General features: G+C 49.8%; 9 protein-coding genes across 9 annotated transcripts, besides 12 other annotated features; all 9 read right to left on the bottom strand.

Annotated features, from left to right (window-relative positions):
• Window positions 1-20358: part of a sequence feature (heterozygous, Esmeraldo-like haplotype) that runs on past the window's edge.
• On the bottom strand, window positions 652-2391 carry Tc00.1047053506605.174 (hypothetical protein, conserved; the record flags this gene model as incomplete). The annotated part of the gene is made up of 1 exon (XM_813086.1): window positions 652-2391. The coding sequence occupies one exon, from the start codon at window positions 2389-2391 to the stop codon at window positions 652-654; it is 1740 nt and encodes a 579-aa protein (XP_818179.1).
• Window positions 1512-1691: a microsatellite.
• Window positions 1704-1883: a microsatellite.
• Window positions 1896-2075: a microsatellite.
• Window positions 2088-2214: a microsatellite.
• On the bottom strand, window positions 2415-3953 carry Tc00.1047053506605.180 (hypothetical protein, conserved; the record flags this gene model as incomplete). The annotated part of the gene is made up of 1 exon (XM_813079.1): window positions 2415-3953. One exon carries the CDS (start codon window positions 3951-3953, stop codon window positions 2415-2417), a length of 1539 nt encoding a protein of 512 aa, XP_818172.1.
• Window positions 4280-7237, bottom strand: Tc00.1047053506605.190 (hypothetical protein, conserved; the record flags this gene model as incomplete). The annotated part of the gene is made up of 1 exon (XM_813080.1): window positions 4280-7237. One exon carries the CDS (start codon window positions 7235-7237, stop codon window positions 4280-4282), a length of 2958 nt encoding a protein of 985 aa, XP_818173.1.
• Window positions 7289-7314: a microsatellite.
• Window positions 7569-7596: a sequence feature (AT_rich).
• On the bottom strand, window positions 7795-9069 carry Tc00.1047053506605.194 (hypothetical protein, conserved; the record flags this gene model as incomplete). The annotated part of the gene is made up of 1 exon (XM_813087.1): window positions 7795-9069. One exon carries the CDS (start codon window positions 9067-9069, stop codon window positions 7795-7797), a length of 1275 nt encoding a protein of 424 aa, XP_818180.1.
• Window positions 9103-9133: a microsatellite.
• Tc00.1047053506605.200 (hypothetical protein, conserved) lies at window positions 9634-10461 on the bottom strand (the record flags this gene model as incomplete). The annotated part of the gene is made up of 1 exon (XM_813081.1): window positions 9634-10461. The coding sequence occupies one exon, from the start codon at window positions 10459-10461 to the stop codon at window positions 9634-9636; it is 828 nt and encodes a 275-aa protein (XP_818174.1).
• Window positions 10526-10567: a microsatellite.
• Window positions 10874-10897: a sequence feature (AT_rich).
• Window positions 11020-12267, bottom strand: Tc00.1047053506605.210 (leucine-rich repeat protein (LRRP), putative; the record flags this gene model as incomplete). Its single annotated transcript, XM_813082.1, has 1 exon — window positions 11020-12267. The coding sequence occupies one exon, from the start codon at window positions 12265-12267 to the stop codon at window positions 11020-11022; it is 1248 nt and encodes a 415-aa protein (XP_818175.1).
• Window positions 12432-12481: a microsatellite.
• Window positions 12849-13421, bottom strand: Tc00.1047053506605.214 (hypothetical protein, conserved; the record flags this gene model as incomplete). Its single annotated transcript, XM_813088.1, has 1 exon — window positions 12849-13421. One exon carries the CDS (start codon window positions 13419-13421, stop codon window positions 12849-12851), a length of 573 nt encoding a protein of 190 aa, XP_818181.1.
• On the bottom strand, window positions 13745-15928 carry Tc00.1047053506605.220 (hypothetical protein, conserved; the record flags this gene model as incomplete). Its single annotated transcript, XM_813083.1, has 1 exon — window positions 13745-15928. The coding sequence occupies one exon, from the start codon at window positions 15926-15928 to the stop codon at window positions 13745-13747; it is 2184 nt and encodes a 727-aa protein (XP_818176.1).
• Window positions 16938-16974: a repeat region.
• Tc00.1047053506605.229 (SNF2 DNA repair protein, putative) lies at window positions 17239-20199 on the bottom strand (the record flags this gene model as incomplete). Its single annotated transcript, XM_813089.1, has 1 exon — window positions 17239-20199. The coding sequence occupies one exon, from the start codon at window positions 20197-20199 to the stop codon at window positions 17239-17241; it is 2961 nt and encodes a 986-aa protein (XP_818182.1).

The raw sequence follows: 20358 nt of genomic DNA on the forward strand, positions 1-20358 counted from the left end.
CTCCTTCTCCCCCCATTGACACAGGCGAACAAACAAAGAAGACATGTCCCCACCCAACTGTTCATCGGAAAAGGCTGGCAGCTTCAAAGAGGGCACTTGCCAGCGCACACGACAAATCGGTATACATACACACATACACACAAAAAACAAATGCCACTCATCCACGGATGCAAGAGAAAAAAACTGCTTCACGTCAGATTGTCATTTGTTAATGGGTCTCAGCAGTGAGGAGGGCGCATTCATCTCCATCTTCCCTGGGGAGGACAAATACGTGATGCCAGACTTTCCCATGAGAACTCCAAAACAACAACAACAAAAACCCTCGCTAGTTCGTTTTGCACCCGCGGTCTAAAATAACGCCCATCCCGACAAGAAGTTCTGACGCATAGGGTAAATGGCTGGCATCCGGAGAAAGAGGAATATAATCAACGCCTTGTCTGAAAACGCACAAGACCCTCTCTCTCTAAAAGAAGCCACAAGAAAAAAAAAAAAAAGTACAGAATAAGCTAAATTATATCCGCCTTTTTGAAAGCATCAAAAAGAGCGCGTTCTAAACTCGGCATTACCCTGAAAGATGGCAGGCTGCTGCTCCTGTGACTCTATTCATGCCCTTCTATCGCGCAGACCCAATTAAAGCGCCACACCCCATCACTACTTCTTCAGACCGTGTAGACGATAGTGTGTGTAGTAATTCTCCTTGGGATAATTCCCACCGTACCGCCAGAGGAGGTACCCGTCCCTCTCTGGTGACGCATTTCGCGGAACTCCAGGACTCGCTGATGCACCTCGTCCTCTACCAACCCTACTTGCCTGGTAAGCCCGTAACAATTCCTGTATTTGCTCGTACGACGTCTTGCGGAATGTTGCCGGTTTTGCTTTCGCTTCCTTGCGGACGCACGTTGAAGGCACACGCCCTGGTTGCTCTTTCGGCTTCGTTCCAGCTCGGGCAGCGTCAAAAAACCTCGCCTTGGAGCGAGTATCTGCCCTCTCTATTCGAATCTTGGCTTCTTGAATGGCGCGTCGACATTGCTCAACACTTTGGGCTTCATCTGTAACGACAGCTTCATTGAACGGTGGAGATTGAATAAGTGTAAAGGCCGTGCTGTCGTCATTACGGAGTAGACCAACATCGTAACGGCCCAAACAATGCAGGCTCTTCGCGACAGAAGTCATCATTGTGCCCACATCATAGTTACTCAAAAAGAACAACTTGCAGATGGTGTCTCTTACCACATCGTCTAAATCCAGGTAATGATCACCTGCAGCGCTTTTGAATTGCTGTATTGCGGCTTCCTCGAGACTACGTCGTGCCTCCTCATGAATGGCCTGTTGAGGCGGAACACCGATCCCCGCCGGTAAGGATAAAGCTATTGATGCCCCCGTGAAAGGTGCCGCAACTGATAACTGAGGCACGGCTCCAGACGGTACAGAGACCACTGGAGGAACACTACTTGCAGAAAGCGGTGTTGCTGTTGGTGGTGCTGGCACTGCCGCTGTTGGTGGTACTGGCACTGCTGCTGTTGGTGGTGCTGGCACTGCTGCTGTTGGTGGTACTGGCACTGCTGCTGTTGGTGGTGCTGGCACTGCTGCTGTTGGTGGTGCTGGCACTGCTGCTGTTGGTGGTACTGGCACTGCTGCTGTTGGTGGTGCTGGCACTGCTGCTGTTGGTGGTACTGGCACTGCTGCTGTTGGTGGTACTGGCACTGCTGCTGTTGGTGGTACTGGCACTGCTGCTGTTGGTGGTGCTGGCACTGCTGCTGTTGGTGGTACTGGCACTGCTGCTGTTGGTGGTGCTGGCACTGCTGCTGTTGGTGGTACTGGCACTGCTGCTGTTGGTGGTGCTGGCACTGCTGCTGTTGGTGGTGCTGGCACTGCCGCTGTTGGTGGTACTGGCACTGCTGCTGTTGGTGGTGCTGGCACTGCTGCTGTTGGTGGTACTGGCACTGCTGCTGTTGGTGGTGCTGGCACTGCTGCTGTTGGTGGTGCTGGCACTGCTGCTGTTGGTGGTACTGGCACTGCTGCTGTTGGTGGTGCTGGCACTGCTGCTGTTGGTGGTGCTGGCACTGCTGCTGTTGGTGGTACTGGCACTGCTGCTGTTGGTGGTGCTGGCACTGCTGCCGTTGGTGGTGCTGGCACTGCTGCTGTTGGTGGTACTGGCACTGCTGCCGTTGGTGGTGCTGGCACTGCTGCTGTTGGTGGTGCTGGCACTGCTGCAACAGGTGGTGGTGGTGGTATCGACATGTGTGGGAGTGACTTTGTAAGGAATAAAGAAAAGGGAGGAAGAACAAAAACAGTCGCACGGCCCCACAAAAGTTCCGCGAAGAAACAAACAGGAGGGCATCTCTTCCTTCGGCGTCGATGCATTCTCCATGTATTGGAATAACTGCACATGACCAAAGACACACGCACTGTTCTTATTCCCCCTCTTCAGCTTTCAGTTGACCAGAATCATACGCCTTCTTTGTTTTGGGGTCACGGAGGATTTTGTAGGCATGAATGATTCTTTGCATTTTGTTCTTGACATCTTCGTCGTTGCGATGAGCGACATCGGGGTGGTGGTGCCGCGCGGCCTCACGGAACGCCCTCGCAATTTCTTTTGCCGTTGCGCTCAGTTCTCTTCCAGTGAGACCCAGCAGCTGGTAGTACCCAAGCGGGTCGACGTCCTCCAGGTCTGTCCGTCGTCTGTTCTTCGGGTCAATTTGCCTCTTGCCTCGGGCCTCATCACGCGCAGCCTCTTCCTTCACCCGCTGCTCAAATGCCTCCTTTCTCCGTGCTCGCTGCCGCAACTCCTCGCGGTACTCGTACTCCGCACGCTCCTCGTCCTCGGGCGTCCAGCGATAGCCGTTCTGATCGGAAGAAAAATATAACATGCCGGTTGTCTTGAGTTCAGCCATTTGCCTCGCCTGATCTCTCAGAAAACGTAGTGTGAGCAGGTAGCGTCGCACGTACACGGATACCACCGCGGAGGCAATTGCGGCTGCCGTGGCAATACCGGGGCCCACAACAGGCGCCAACATGAGCAACGCAGTGGCTCCTGAGAGCGTTACGGCACTCATCTTTGCCCGTTGACTGAGGTGCAAGATGGGCCCAACTACTTTGCCTGTCGCACCGCACACGAACGATGGAACAGGCGTGGCGTTTGTCCCGGTTGAAACCGTAAACTTCATCATCGGTAAAAATACTGGCCGAATACTCACGCTCTCCTTGAAAACACTCGTGAGGGTGACGCAACTCCTCACGAAGGAACCGTGAAATTTCACCAGTTCCTCGTCAATACGACGAAGGACCATGCTGCGGCTCAGACGGTAATCCAAAATGGAAAGCGCCGTCACGGTGGACATCGAAAACGGAATGACCTTTGGCGGTTTTTCCATCGCCTCCAACTCCTTGAGCAACTCAAAGCGCGATATCAGCATGGAGGGCACATGCGTGCCTGACACACAATGTTCCACAGTGGAGAGCGGGTGAAGATAAGACGCGGAGACCTGATTGAAGACGTGATGCTCGCCAAAGGGGTAGTGGAACTCGTAGCTCGGCCCCTCCACCCACAAAAGGCAGTGCTGCTGCGTCAAAAATGCCGGGTCCTTCTGGAGAACATCCGCGCGAAAACTGCCACTCGCCGCCGTGTTGCCAAGCCAAAAGGGCATCAGGTACCGTTCGACACTGTGGACGTGAACGGCCGTTCCATGGTGGCGATAAACGGCATCCACCGCCTCTTCCTCACCAATGTGAAAAGGGATACCGTATGCTTTTCTATCGAGGCGCAAGCTGCGGCTTTCCAGTTGGTCCATTGAGTAAGCAAACGCCGCAACATTTGTTTCACCCAAGCCTGACGGACCTTCCTCTTCAAAAAGACCCATCATTGTGCGCCGTGGGGTCAACATTGCGGGCAGCGCTCGTGAGGACCCCAAAGAACGGAACCGCAGCATAACTCGCACACACGATCCCTCCATCGCCTCTTTTTGTTCTGTGCCTGGGATGCATGATACGTGAAATAAGGACGCACACACGCAGAGAGAAAAAGAGAAAGAAAAGAGGATTAATAAAAAGGGTAAAGTGCTGATAAAAATACATCTGGATGTTTCTACCCGTAATCGTAATCGTCGCAATATTCGTAATGGTGATGGCGGGAGAACGATGGCTCCCCTTTATTTCAGCACGTGCGCACAACATGCAGTCATTCTACATTTTACATCGGAAAGTGATGGGTAAAAGAAGCTAAGGCAAGTGAGGCCCTTTCCCCCCCTTTTTTTTTCTTTTTTTTTTTAAACGTCAGCTGTTAGGGTAACTCCACATGTGCGCCGCCCTCAAGAGAAACGCACGGTGGGTTGCCCAAAATCAGCACGTCACTCGCAAACACCGCGCGTAACTTCTCCACAAGACGAGAAAGGAATGCGGCAAGTTTGCGTGATAGCGGCACAGCTGGATCCGGCCACCAGTACGTGCAGGCCACGCCAAACGTCTCCAAGAAGAGTGAAAAGCACAGTTCTCCGGGAGAAATCGATGGAATGCGTCTTTGCACGTCCTCTAACATTTTCAATACCTCGTCTATAGACATACAACGTGTCTTTCGCTGGTAGCCAACGCTGCCGGACTCGCCATCCTGCTCCGGAAGAATAAAATCGCAGTCTGCAAACATCTTTATGTAAGTCGTATAAGAGAGACGTGCCATGAAACGTCCGCAGCCTTGCATTTTTTGAGACCGCCCCTTCAGACTCTCGTTCAACTGATGATTCATATAAAAAAAGAACACGCGAGCCAGATCGTGCTGAAAATAACTCATGACTCGCTGCGACTCTGGCTCGTAAAAAAGAAGCGTTACGGGCAAAATACGCTCCATGACAGGAAGCCGCAGTTCCGACAAAAAATTCTCCGTCGCCTCAATGATGCCACCCTTGTACCGTGCCACCGCAAAGCGCACGAGTATTTCAGTAAACTGGTTGGGCTTCAGAAAGCGTATTTCAATTTGCTCTTGCACGGCTTCCAGCATCTTCTCCCGCTTTTCATCCTTCCCAGCGACGCGCCAGATCGATGCAATTTGTGGAGAAACGACCGCGTCAAAGATTTGCATAGCCACCAATGGAGCTAATGGCTCAGCCGCCACTTGGGTTTCCTCGACGAAGCGCCAAAACTGCACCTCGCTCATCCTCCGAGCATCAACACCGGCGAAGTGGTAAAAGTGGGATGCGATGAGCCGCACGTGCTTCCAGAGTACATTTTTGAGCGCCACTCGAACCAACGTCTTCCATCCTTGCGGATTTGGCATTTTGAACTTCGTTCGAAGGTCTTCCATGTTTTTTGCGTTGATGCTGGTAAATATAAGGCCCGTGCTTGACGTTACAACATACACGGGCTGCCCTTTGCCTCTTTCCCGCATCATATGGGCGGCATCGTGAGCGATGGCCACACCACAGTGCTGCAACTTGTTTTCCTGCACCACATTCCTCTGCAGTTCCGCTTCCCATTGCTCCAGTTCGCATCCCCACTCCATCACTTGTCGTCGCAGCGTTTCCTCATCATGAAAACTCGCGCCGCCGCCAAAACCATCGTCAAACACACCGCCACTATCAGAAGCATTATCCTTACCACTCGCGGATTCAGTCCTACTAGGGGTGTTTATCGCAGCAGCAAAATTATTAGCGCCGGGTTCACATCGCAACGCCACATCACTAACAATTTGTAAAGCCCTGTTTGTGTACATGACTCGCTTTTCTCTGATGTGGTACAAAAATATCTCTGCGACGGCTGCGGCAATTTTGTCCTCTCGCTTCTGGGAAAGATCCACCGGCTCCAAGGCGATGGCAAGCGGGGTGGTTGCGGCAAACTGACACACCCGATTCAACCTTTCTGTCTTGTTAACCTTCGACAACCACATCGGCGGCGGTGGGGGCTTTATTGTGGCCAACTGATCCCCCGCAAAGACATATTGCAGGAGAAGAAGATACGCCTCACCGTTTGCAAAGTCCGCCGCAAAGTTAGAAACCCGCAGGGGCTTTTTAGTCCTCTGCCTAAAATATATTTGGTTACACCACTTCAGAAGAAATTTGTAGCCGGGCGGCAACGCCTCCTCATCCGCTGCCTTTGACTTAAACTCACTTATCGCCTCTTCAAGCCAGCCAGCCGTAATCTCCTCAACGCACAGACGGGCATCAATCGCCCTCCGCAGTATGCACCGTTGCTGCTGCACAAGTGCCACCACTTCCCTAACACAATTCTTCATGCGATCCTGGTGTTCTTTCTCTCTGAGGACAAGCGTCTCTTTAAGCTCCTCCACGCTTCTCAACAACTCATCACGCTCTCCTATGAGATTCTGAATTTCGACTTGCCCCTGCTCATGACTGAGCTGCAACTTGTCAGATCGGAAGCACTGCATCTGAAACTGATTTTTGGCGCTCTCTAACTGAAATGCCGCCTGGTGCAACCGCTCCGTCAGATATTCCGTGCGGGAAGTCTCCACCGCGGTTTTCCATCGAAAAAAGGCCGCCTGAAGCCGCGAAGAACGTATATTTTTCTCGTGACGAATAATGACATTGCGTCGAAGCAAATCTTCTATACGGCGTCGCCTGGCTAACTCCCGCCATGCCGAAAAAGCCCTCCGTTTGATCGTGTTTCTCACATATTCAGCGAGTATAACCACAAGTCTTTTCCACTGCATGATCGCTGGAAATGTGCGCTGAATTTTTCGTGAAAGAGTCTCGATGGTTGCATTAATCGCCACGATATCCTGCACGTACATGGAGTGAGAGAAGTACGGGTTGTCGCGGAGAAGAGTCCGGTCATTCACGAGGGCTTGGATCGAAGGGGGTGCGTGGTCAAGCTTTTGCTCGTCGTAGTCTCGGTATATTGCGGGAAAAAGGGCGTCCACGAGGGGCTCCATCAACCTTTTTTTTGAAGAGCTGCTGCACATAAGCTTCATTACCCACGTTGCAGCTGCTGCTCGTGTCTGCGGGGTGACGCCATCCTGAAGTGCAATATCTCGCAGAAAGGTTTCGGCAAAAAGATCCATCGATGTGAATTGCTGGTAACGCGGCACATGGTGCAGCAGCAGCTTGGCGTAGCGGTGTCGCTCGATCTTTCTGTCTGTGTCCACAGCGGCCTCCTCATCAAAATTCAGCGAGGAAACAGAGGGGGGAACAAAAACAGCCGCCACCGGCGCTGCAGCTGTGCCACCAGCCGCCCGACGTGAGGGTGCCAGCTCAGGCAGCGATATGGTCTGCCAGCACTTTGGTAACGGCATGGCTCACCGCTCCCCCGCGTTTCCACGCCTTGTGACGTTATGTGTACTCCCCTCTCGTTCTCTCTCTCTCTCTCTCTGTGTGTGTGTGTGTGGTTGGCAGCGTAACGGGTCTTTTTTCTTTTTCACTCCTTCAGTTTTGTTTTCTTATCACTGCAATGCACGCAAGGAAAGACGATGAGAGATTCATATATAATATATATGTAGGGAGAGTAACCAGATAGATAAGGAAGAAATCGTACACACGGTGATAAGTGGGAGAAGGATAAACTCATCGTTCATACCGCACAACGGGGTACAATCACGCAATAAAGTGAGAGCAAAGGTACCCTTCAAAAAAATTGTTTTTTTTTTTTTTTTTTCCCCTTCCCCTGCCCCTTCCTAATGTACAAATAAAGAAAGGATAATTACAATAATGGGTAAAGAAAAACAAAACAACACAACAAACAAAAGGGGGAACTCCAATAAGAAACACACAGCGCATTCCGTGAAATAGGTGAATGGGGAAATATACATACCGTTTTTGTAGACTATCTGGTGTATCCCCATGTAAAGCCCAATCATTCTGCAAATTTCTCTTTCATGTCAGCTTCTCTTTTCTGCTGTTGCTTCTCCCGTTCATATGTGGCAAACGTGAGATCACAACTCAGCCTAAGATTTGTTCGGTTGACCTTCATCTCTTGAATGCCTCGAATCAACTCAATGATACTTCCCTTGACCGCATCTTTGAGCGGCACACCGTCATCCGTCACCGACGCGGGCGGCGACGAGGAGGAATTTGCAATTTGTGGTTTCCGAATGATAGAACATGTGTTCTCTATTCCATTTTGTTCATTCAATGTCTTTACATCTTCATTTTCAGGTAACTCCGTCTCCACGTCAGTCGTGGTTTGTTCTTGGCCCGGGCGGACTTCTTCAGTGGATAATTCTTCTAGTTGCTCCTCCAAAACCGTGTCGGACAGCACACACTGCGAAGAGTTGACGGTTGAACTGCTTTGTATTTGTTCGTCCAAAGCCACTGTCTTCAGAAATGTGCCTATTTTTGGAAGCGGTGGAGGCGTCAGCGATTTTTGCTTTTCCGTCGCGGGGTGGAATCCGTGCGGCGGACATGAAGCGGTGGACAAGACGGACTGCTCTGGTGAGAGTGACGGTGTCGTCATGCATGGGGCTGTCAATACCGACGGCGTTGTGGGACGCGAGCAGAAGCGACGTTCCCGCACTCTACGGAGAGCGGCCCTTAATTCCGGGAGCTCGTTGTCATCAATGTCCTTTCGCTTCAAAGACTTTAGGATGACTTGTTTCTTCTTCAACTCGGAGAGCGTCATGTCAATCACCGATGACTGTACGGAGAGGGATGCGTTCGCATCATGTCGACTTCGCGCTGCGGGAGCATCCGACTTTTTATTGGAATTCCCTCTCCCACGTCTTCTACCGCCGTGCAATAATTTTTCATAATCTTTCCTCTCCTTCATCGCGTTGGCGGTTTCGAGTGCCATCGTCTTGAGAGTAAAAAGCCGCTTGAAGGCGTCCCCTGCCCTTGGGTAGGGGTTCTTGTCCGGATGCACCAAGAGTGTCCAGCGCTGGTAGGCCTTGTTGATGTCTGCAGGACTCGCATCGACACCAAAGAGGGCCTCATGGGTGACGGTGGGCTCTAAAAGTGCCTCCACGATGTCTGCGTACCGGTGTGGCTGGGGGACCGCGGAGGGATCCGCCAGAACTCTACATATACGTGCCATCTTCACGTACCTAGGATGCAATACCATCAGATTGCAGTAAAATGTGGCCGCCGCCTTCATGTCACCGCTGGTAAAGTAACTTTCAGCAACAGCCTCCATCGTTGCCCCTTTACTTTCCCCCCTCCTTTTTTCCTCTCTCTCTCTCTCTCTCTCTCTCTTTCTCACGCCTACGCCACAGAAGACAGAGAAACAAGAAGCAACTTGCAAGCATGGCAGGGGTATCAATGAACTCGTGCCACCGTCTGCGCAAAACAACAACAACAACAAAAAAAAAAAAGGAAGAAAAGGGCTTTGCACCAAATCTAAAAGAACTTTTCTGAATAACGTTGCGCCCGGTTTCTCTCTCTCTCCCTCTCTTGCGTGTGTGTGTTTGTGTGCCTCCATCGGTGCCTTTAAGGGAGTCTCGTCGCGTGGATGCACTCAGGGCAAATGGCACGAGCAATCCCACCACGCCACTGTGCGACGCCGCAGTTCTTTCCAAAATGCCCCACAGCGGCACTCGCCACGTGCATGGGACTACACACTCCCGTGAGCAACAAGAACATTCGGATTGCTCTATCCTCTCCACCCCTCGCCATTTCCAACGGCACGGGCAACAAAAAAACAACAAGAACGATGTGACACAAGAGGAAAAACAAACAAACAAACCAGAAGTGGTAGCGATTAAAACCACTTCCTACTGCGGTCAAACTGTTTGCGCAGGGCGGCGGCATCCTGGGAGTCCTTTCCGTACCGCGTACCGTCCTTCCGCATGACACCCACAACGATGAACGCGTGTGTGTTGGACGACTGTACCCCGTCGCCAAGACGAACCTCAAAGACGGGGTACTCGCACATGCTCTGCCACTCCGATGCCTCATCAGGCCGCTCACGGTACTCGCACTTGTAAGTGATCTGGAGCCAGTCTTCCTGTGCCATTTGCCCCATGTAACAGTTCACCAACTGAAATGAGTCCAGCTCAATTTGGTACGTGTTCTGGACCGCCTGCATCTTCAGGGACTTCCAGCTCTTCTTGGAAAACTCCTCATTCATTCCTAATTTAATTTCCTTCCCAATACGACTCGCTTCCCCATGTGTCGTGATACGCTGCAGCAGTTTCAGATCCTCCGGGTTAAGGGAATGTGATATTGTCTTTAACTGAACAAAAAGTTTCTTAAGGTCCTCCGGATTAAAGTCCGGACGACGCTCGACAAGTTTCCGCATCGTCATGAATCGCCGGAAGGCCTTGTTGAGACCTGTGATCGTCGTGTAGCGAATGGGGGTGATGTCAGGATTCATAATACAATCCATCGACGCAAAGCGCATCTGCTTGGACCACTGCTCCTTGTCAAAGTCGTAGTCGGTGCGCTTCTGCGACGCCGCTTGGTTCTCCACCTCCCACCGCGTCTGAACGCTGCGGTTTATGTTGAGTAGTCGCCTCTGCGACACCAGCACTTCAGAACGCAGCGCCTCACCTCCGAGACGACTTCCCGCGCACAGTCTGCAGAACATTGACTTGATTCCCCGCTTTTTTTGTTGCTTTTCCTCCCAGGCCCTCGCGTACGCAGCCGGCAGCAAAAAAAAAAAAAAAAAAAAAAGAAAACACAATAAAAAAAAAGGATGGGTGCAGACTAGCAAGCACCGCCACCCTGCAGCCGACGCAGAGAATACAAATACGGCACAAAACACAAATCCACACAAAATGACATTTGTATACGCATGTATTTAATATATAGACGCTCAAACATGCCAAGCGGCATCAGTTGGGTAAATTACTCGTTTTTATGGCTAAATAAATCATTCAAGCAACGAAAATTCTCAAGGCAGAAATACACACACACAAAAAAAAAAAAAAAACAAAACAAAACCAGAAGCTTCTCAATAAAAAATTTTTCCTATCCACCTTTTTAGAGTTGCGCACATGTTTTTTATTTTTTATTTTTTATTACTTTTTCCCCGTCTTCGTTGTACACACAAGTTGCATGCATCAAGAAAAGTAAACTAAGGGTAAGAGATATAGAGGGAAAAGAGAGGGAAAAACTGGTTGACTACTTTGTAAAAGGAAGCAAATCAACCAACAGACGGAGTTATCGACAACAAGGGTGCCCTCCGACTTCTAAAAAAGGTTATTGAGTCATTAGGTGAGACAACGCAAACGGGTTTCCTTACAACGCGTACCCAAATTGGGAGCAGCGAGAGGCTTTCTTCGGTCACGGCCGTGTAGGACACATCCATCTCCCTAAGACTTGGCATGGCTGCCAGCGTACGGACGGAGTAAATGCAAAAACAGTCGCTGAGGTTCAAACTACATAGTGACGCACAGCGGGAGAGCCCCGCAATGCCTTCATCATCCACATTTGTTCCACAAAGGTCAAGAACTTGAAGTTTTGAAAGCACGCCCAGGGCATTCACATTGTGAATATCCCAGCAGCGGGCCATGCTCAAATATTCCAGGTTATCACAGCAGGAAAGACCCTCTACGCCGCCGTCACGGATCCCACACCACGAGGTATTCATCCACTCAAGCCTTTTTAGGCCTCCAAGTGGGTTGAGGGAAGTGACGAGGAAACACCCAGCGATGTCCAAGTGAACCAGTGCGGTGGCGGCGCCAATGGCGGAGATGGCACGATCTGTTATGCCCGAGTTACGCAGTTTGAGCACGCGGAGGCACCCCATGTTCTTCATAAAAGGAAGAGCACAAATAAAGTCACAGCCGGAGAGATCCACCTCCTCCAATAAGTGACAGGCAGTCAGTGCAAGAAGTCCGTCGTCTGTTACCCCCGTCCTAGACAAATCAAGGCTTTTGAGAGAATGAAGATGGCTCAACGCCTCCACCCGCGTGAGACTGCGGCAGGAGCGCAGCCAGAGGTGCTCCAATGTGGGACACGAAGCAAGGGGGGACAACGTTTTGTTGAGTAAAATAGCCTCTGGGATAAACAGAAAGCGAAGGCCACGCAGGTCCTTTACGTCCGTAAGGTCTTTTATAGAGCTACGATACGCAAAAAAGAGAGCTGCCAATTTACCGTCGTTGGCATCTGCCTGTCGCCGAATCCACCACAAAGTGTACTTGAGGTTTGACAGTTGCCCGCACCAGGCACCGCTGTGCGGCAGCCACAGCTCCCCCTCCAGCTGATTTTTACCGGTTTGGTGCATCACTGTGCTTCGGAGCAGCGGCTCACAAACGATGCGTTCGGCCACCTGCCGGGTGGTGGGTGAAGCTGCAAGGAAGGCTAGCGGATGTGAGAGCAGATATCCAGAGATGTCGTAAAGGGGCCCGTCAAAAGAACACCCGCGTAGGCGATGCTCCTTCCCATGCATATTTTCCCTCACCACGCCCCTTTTTTTCTATCCTTTTTTTTTTTTTCCGTCAGTCTGGTGATGTCTCTTCCTCCGCAGTCGTCTTTCTGCGGAGAAATGCTGCCGCTGGTGGGAGACAGCAAACACGGAAAGAAAAAAAGTTCTGACACTATTCCCCCCCCCACAAAAAAAAAAAAAAAAAAAAAAAGAAAAAAGAGAGAAAGGAAAAACAAAATGGGTCCCGGGTCACACAGTGTTGCCAGGGAATACAAAGAAAACTTCCAACCGGCTTCTCTATGCGTCGTTAAAAGCGAGTGGCGCCAACAAGAGACAGGCAATAAACAACGCAGACACAATCCCACCTTTCGACAACTCGCCTCCTCTCACTTCTGTCGTGAGTGAGTAGAGAGCCCGACAGAATATAGGATCCACCCAACAAACCCTCACACCCTCACGTCAATAATCTTCCACGGGTTCAAAAAGCAGTTAAGTTATTGCCAGCAAAAGAAAGGCCTGTAATTCATACAGACATATGGGCAAAGATCCCTCCGTATACACATCTTTTCCTTCCGTTTGGTCCCTCCAAGTTCGTCTAAAGAACCCTAGCACGAGGACGCCACGCCGCTAAGCCATGCCAGCACATCGCCAAGCCCAAGCCCATTCCAAGAATCGACGGAAAAAACCTGGATATTTTTGCAGGTATCTGCTGGGAGAAAAAACCACAACTCTTCCTCCGTCATGGCGTTCATTGCAAGGGCCTTGCTCAGCAGCACCACCGTCGGCCAGTTCCGACAAACCCCATCGGAACCTTTTAGTCGGCTGAGCATGACAGAGGCCAGAGGGAGCAGGTGAGGGGATAATGCATCCACGAAAAACATCAGAGCACAATTGGGACCACCCTTGCTCTTTATGGAGTTCATAAATGACTGAATAAACTTCTCCCACACCGGTGCCATTTCTCCGCCCAACTCGCGAATTTCGACCGTGCAGGATAACGCCTTTGGCTGCGGTGCTTGAATGACAAGTGAATAAACTTCCTGTCCCTTCGTTGGGGCGTCATGGGTCGGACGGGTACGTAGAGTGCCATTTTCACACATGCAGGAGAGCTGACGCAGCAGGCTTGTTTTTCCCGAGGCCGGGGAGCCAAGCACGTACACGGTTAGCGGGCTTGGCATGACTCGCCCACACGCCACGCCTCCTCACACTAACAAAACAAAAAAAAAAAGAAAAATCCTCCCCGAGAAAGAAATCAACAAAAGAGGGGCTCAATAGGTTGCGATGGAAAAGAGACATAAGCAGACAGAGATAGGGGGCCGATAATTGTTTGCCAGCAGGAAAAACCATCTTAAGCATTTCTCCCCCACCACTCACTTCGGCCCTCGTTCTCCAGCCACACAGCCATCCAGCTGCAGTCTCAGGAAGAAAACGAGAAGAGACAACAAAAGCAACAAGACACTAATTCTCATGTACGCATTTACATCTTCTCCACTAGATTACATTATATATATTTGTGTGGGTTATTGTGCCGCTGATTGGGCAAAAAACAATCCAATGGGAGAATACAATTGCTTTCGGCTTCATCTTTTAGCCGTTTCCCCTCGTGCCGAAGTTCCATCACCTTCTGAGACACCGGAGAATGACCCACGACGGCAGCAAGTTTCTCGCTTGGGGCGCATCGCAGGGCTGAAAAGGACGGAAGTTTTTGGGATGCTTTTGAAAGACCATTCTTGACTGGCAAACAAATTGGCAACGCCTGTCTTGGGATTTCCCTATTTCCTTCCGTCCCGCTTAGCACATCAGTTGGCTGCACACGGCCCATCGTTTTCCTCTCTGCGATAGCTCCTTTGCTGCAAAACATAACACGGCCTTTTTTGTCAATAGTAAAACAGGATCGCGATCGGTGACAACTTGGCGACTCGTTGGTCGATATTTTCTTCATAGCGATGCGGGACGCATTGTCGTAGTGAACTCCCACACGACCTGCCTTCTCCATGTTTGGGCGAAGTTTATGCACCTGCAGGGCGAGGGTTGATAGCACCTGGGTATGGAGCTCAATCATTTCACCTACATCATCATTGGGAGAGCACAGGTCCTGGAGCTCATTCTTCCATGGCGGCAGGTTGCCATTTTGTGGCCGTGAATAATTCCGCATGTCTTGCAAAGCCTCTTCCTGGGCCTTATTAACGATGCGCGTCGCACTGCGAGAGGAGGGCGAGACATTTAATTGATTCATCGCTGCTTCTAAAACCACGGGCTCAATGTCATTTCCGGCGGCATTTTCCGAAAGACTCTCCAACATGGCGCGACGCGTTAGGCTAACGATGAGAGCGCCTGTCGCGGCAAACACGCCGGACTTCAATGGCATTCTCGCAACACACTCGGCAAATGCCACAGGATAACCACAAGGAATTCTAATTCTGTCCATCTTTCCATTATTCAATGCTTCCTCGGCAGGAGTCTTCTGCGTAAAATACACGGTGCCTACCAAGACCACGATGGCTTCTTGTGGTCGCTTCCAAGGGGGCAGTATATACTCATCACCGCGAACGAAGCGTAATTCCGCCCGTTTTGCAAGTGCCATAATCTTGGATCTGGGAAGTAATGAGAATATCGCAACCTTTCTCAGCATCTCATCGTCTACATGAAAATATATCGTCCTCAGAGCAATTGCCGCACATTTTTCCCACTCCCTTTCGCTCACCATTTCCGAGAACGCCTTCCGTCCAACGCTCCATAATTGAGAAAAGGTGACAGCCACGGCTGCCGTATGCCCTTCTCCACGACCACGGGGCATTTCAGACGGCGCAAAGCTCTGTAATCCAACGGCGCTACCACAAGAGAGAATTATTTCTTTTTGTTGACCCCGCTTGAACCCCACACGCACATCCCCGGACTGAATGAAACTAATGTTTTCCGCGTCAAAAATGTCGGCACAGATTAATTCATTGGCGCACACTACCATGGGGGAGAGAAGGACCCAAATGATACGCAGTGTTGTGGCATCGAGGCCCCGCAAAACTCGATTTTTAAACAGGGCGAGTTTCAGCAAAGGTTTTTCGTCTCTTCTCAACATCTGCTTCTTCACAATTTCTTTCGCTGCGGATACAGAGGCCTCGCGTGGCACACCCCATTTTTTCTGTATTTTTTGAACGGTGCGGAAACTCACAGCAAAGCCTGTGACGTCACTCTCACAGCGCATGGTTCTATGATAAGTCGCGCCTAGAAAAAGACGCTCTCCCGCAGCAAACTGGCCAGCGCTGAAGGTGTCGAGAGTTTGGTCAAACTCGACGTGCGGAGAAACAGAGGAGTGCTCTGCGGACCCAACCGTCTCCATGGAAGCCACACCCTCCTCCTCCTTATTTGAAGGCCGCCTTGTCCCACTTTTCTCACGCCTGTTCGGCACCTCCGAGAGTCTTCCCGATGCGATCCAAAACAACGACGACACGCTACACGGCTCCCCGCCATACAGGATCGTCTCCCCTTTAAGGTGGACTTCCCACAACATCCGCCGGCGTAGATCGGACAGGGCCTCTAAAGGCCATTTAGCAAACAAAGAACACGACCGCAAATTCTTTGCGTCCAACTTTGGAACTGCTTGTATCACTCTCCGCTTACGTAACCGTCTTCTTACCACATGCAGCTTGAAGCGTAGGCGGGTCCTCACCATACGGCTAAGGGGCATTGCTCCATTTCTTTCTTTAGTTTTCCTTTGTTGTGTTACTGTTTATAATGAGAAGGCAATGAAACAAGTAAATAATAATATCAATAATAGTGGTAATAGTAAATGCAAACAATCCCCGGCAAGCTAGAGGGACTCCACTGTCCGTTACAGGGATGAGAATGGATGTATAAAATGACATGGGCAGGAGTACCAAATGATCAGGTGAGCAATGGTGAGATGAGGGGGAAGCTCACAAAAGAATACAAAAAACAAGAACAACAAGAAAGCAAAACCACCTTACAAACCGTATAGGCAGGTAACCCTTACCCCCCCACCCATTCAGTACGGCAGCAGAGTTCCCCTCTCCTCGCCGTCACTCTCTAAAGCCTGCACTTCTGGACAGTGAGAGCAAGGTTTCATTCAGGCGTCTCATCCATTTTTCTCCCCTCTCGTCGCATCAAATTTGCATCTCTCTGGTAAGCCGCTGATTAAAGTCAATGGACATTTCACAAAGAGGGGCTACGGCATCGTCCCAATGTTTCGGGTACCCACAGACACCCACGAAAAAGAAAAAAAAAAAGGGCTCCTAATTTGTATCATAACTTTCTACTTTCTTGAACGCCACCAGAGCTCCCACAGCGCTGCTTTATTAAGGAGCTCTGCTTTTGTCTTGGCCAGTGTTTCCCGCAAGAAACGGTCCAGTTCCTTTCGATCGTCAAACGCTCATGCCTCAACGTTTTTAGAAGCCCAGCTCGACTTCATAAACAACAAACATCTGAAGTTATTGGGTCAGGCAAATGTTTTTCTCCCGCTCCACAGTGGCCTGCGGCGGCATTGGCTTTACATCCAGCAATGTCATTGATCCCATGCTTCAGTCTTCAAATGACACCGTCCATGTACACCTGCAGCTGATCATCATGCTCGGTCTGCAACTTGGCTTCCGTAAATGCAAAAACAAAAAAAAAAAAGCAGCAGCAAGAATACTATGTATAGGTAACCAAAACAAAACAAAACATACACACACACACACAAAAAAAAAAAAAAAAAAAGAGAGAGAGAGAGAGAGATTCGTGCATGCATGACAGAGGTCAGCCCAATGAAGGGCAAGAAGGCGTACCGAAAACCCTAACATTATCATTGGAAAGAAATACGAAGAGCAAATATGAAGCGCATATTTATTTATTTGCGTTTATTTTCTCCTTTCACGTGTTAAGTATATAGTAAAACAAACACAACACCAATATAAGATTATGGGAAAGAACCGTGCCAAAAGGACACACAAACACATCTAAAAAGAATTAAAAAAAAAAAAAGCCAAATATATGCAGTTATTAAGACCATGATTCACTTCTCACCGTGTCGCCATGACGGAATACCTTGGATACCGCCGGTGCACCACCCTCCAGGTAACTCTTCTTAAGGGAACGCCATAAAAAGCGTCTTCCCTCATCTTCTTCGGTGTCAACGCAATCCAGCAGCTCTTCAGGAGGTACCGCACGTGATGCTTCCTCATTCATAATACATCTGAATAGTGCCAGTTTCCTTATCTGCGTTTTGAGGACAATTGTATCCTCGAACTCCGAGGCAAGACGGTAAACAATGACTGCTCGTGTTTGATTTCTTCTGTATGCTCGTGCGATGGCCTGCGACTCCACTTGAGGGTTCCACCAACTGTCCCACAGGATAACGTGGTTTGCGGCAGTGAAGTCAAGGCCATACGCGCCAATTTGAGTTGATAAGAGAAGGCAAGTAATGTTCTCATCCTCTCTAAATTTCTCTATTGTTCGTCTTCGACGTTCATGACAGTCCCTTCCGCGGATGGTGGAGGAGACGATGTCAAATGAAGTCAATGTTCGCGAGATAAAGTCTTGTGATCCGACGTATTGAGAGAAGATGATGGCCTTCTCCTTTTTTTCACGAATTGAATGCAATATCGAAATGAGAACAGTCATCTTCCCACTTAAGCCCACAAACTCCGTTAGGAAACCAGAGCTCACCAGCGATAAACACTCATCAATCAGTCCAATGTCATCTTCGGTCAGTGAATATAGCTGCGATGCATACTCCTGCGACTCAAGCTCTTCCTCCGCCTCAGGCGTCAACTTATGATTTCCATTAAGCGATTTATAGACTCCGGATATAAATCCCAAAAAACAAAGCGGATGTGTGGAGAGGTGATATGGACGGTGCTCAGATGCCTTTATGCTTGTCAGCCCATCGATCCCTTCCATCCCAAAATGATCCTCAAGCATTTTCCTTTGAATGCTGGAAAATCCACAAATAATAATATAGTCATTAAGTGGTGGAAGGTCTGTCTTCATGACGCTAAAAACATAGGAACACATCCACTCTTGAATATAACGTTGCGCAGACACGGCTGCGGCAAGTGCCGAATCATCTCCATTAATGTAACGATTGATAGTCCCCGCAAGATCCGTAAACACACGTGGGGGTAGAACAGAATGAACGTCGCTGTTTATCCAGCCGATGAGTCGGTATAATTCCTCCGCATTGTTCTGCACAGGCGTTCCAGAGAGTATCACACGCGCCGTGCACCGCAGTCCCTCCAACCAGTCCTTCAATTTGCTTCCCTTGGAGGACACACGGTGACCCTCATCGACAATAATAAGACTTGGACGAAATCCGGTGAGTTTTTTCAGGACCGTCCGGATGTACTCGGGGTTGATGACAAACACATGACTGGTTCTGGGCAACTCCCCATTGAGCTGTTGTTTATATCGCTTGAGTGCGATTTCAAAGGAAACAGAGTCCGTCCCATCGGAGACGACAAAATGTGAAAAAACAAGGCCGTACTTTTCCCACTTTTGCTTTTCTCCTGTCCAATGAGTAAGAACAATCTTCGGTGCCAAAATAAGTACATCCCGTGGATTTTGGTCATACATATGCGAATAGCACAGTGCCAGGGAAAGCAACGTTTTTCCCAATCCCATCGTCAGCGCAATTACACACCCGTTGCCTTTGCTAAGTCGATCCACAACAAATCCAAGAGCGGCTTGTTGAACGGGGGAGAGAACCTCCAGCAATCTTCCAGGAAGGTATATGGGAGGAAGGTTTGGGTCCGTGGCATTTAGGTTTATAACACTCTGGCGACTCCTATCCAGAAGACGTTGCTTCAACATCTGCTTTTGAAGCCACTGGCGTCGTTCCATCTCGCATATTTGAGACATGAGACCATTTCGCAGGTAGCAGACAACGCTCACCCGCTTCCAGCAATAATCAAAGTTGTGGACCTCGGTGTTCCCGTGTTCCAGGGATGTATCAAAGAACAAAACATCCCCCGTTTCAAGACGAAATGCCTTCCCCAACTTTTTAATCGCCAAATGGCACCCTTCAAAGACCCCGTCTATCACACAGAGAGCGGCCAATCCACTGCGGAAGTCACCCCGATCCGTGTGAACAGCAGTTCGAAAATTTCGATTAACCGTCATTGTACTAAAAACCGTATTAAACAATTGATAATGGCGTGGTATAGCAATGCGTTGAAGTTTGTAATGCGTCGGGGCACACTCACTGTAAAGTTTATTTAGTGCCACAAGAAATGGCTCGCAGGAGTCGACTACAGAACTCCAATTTTTTCGTGTAAACTCTGTCTCACGGCACTTGCGCTGTGTGGGATTATTCAAGTAGTCATAGTAGCCCACAATACCCGTTTCCGGGTTCGTTTTCCCTCCATTGACGGCTTTGCGCAGATTTTTGGTCGTCGCAGCTTCTTCAATGGCAATAGCGGCCCGCTGACAGAGTTCCTTCTTAATTCCACCTCGAAGATAAATGGCATGCACCCGTTCCCCAGAATCATCATAGAATATGCCGCTCTCCGTTACCACGTCAAAGTCCTTTTCGGAGAGGTACTCCACCACTGTATCCGTCGCGTTGTCAACAACCTCCTGTCCAGTTAGATCCTCGTCTGCCACGTCGTTCTCATCGACGCTCCGTTCACTGCTGCTGCTGATGCTGCTGCCGCCCCGGCCATTTCCAAAAGAATCCGAATTGAAAAGCACGCCTCTGTTGCTTTCGTCCATTTCTCGTCGTTCCTCCTCCTCATCGAGAATCCAAGGCTTGACGTAAAGGCTGCCAGATTGAAACATGCTGCGCAGCTTGCCGCAAACATCTTGAACAGGGTTAATATGAAGAAGTGGTGCGACGCCGTAGGCCCCGTGGTACTCTTCCTCTGAAGCAGAAACAAGCTCTGAGCAGAGGTGAACTATACGCAGCACATAGTCGGCTGGGTTATACAGTTGTCGACAGGGCATCCGCAGAAGAGGGTCCTGCATTAAGAAATTATGGTTATTTATTTTATGACGCACGGCCAACCTCTCTTCGTGCGTTTGAGCTTTACAATACTCTGCGCAAAAGTCGAAGAGTTCGGTACCACTGATTGGAACAGGAGGAAGAATAGTGATTCCACCATGAGGATGCTGCCAGTTTCATTC

Source organism: Trypanosoma cruzi, genomic scaffold, assembly GCF_000209065.1.
Source record: "Trypanosoma cruzi strain CL Brener 1047053516657 genomic scaffold, whole genome shotgun sequence".
NCBI lineage: Eukaryota > Euglenozoa > Kinetoplastea > Trypanosomatida > Trypanosomatidae > Trypanosoma > Trypanosoma cruzi.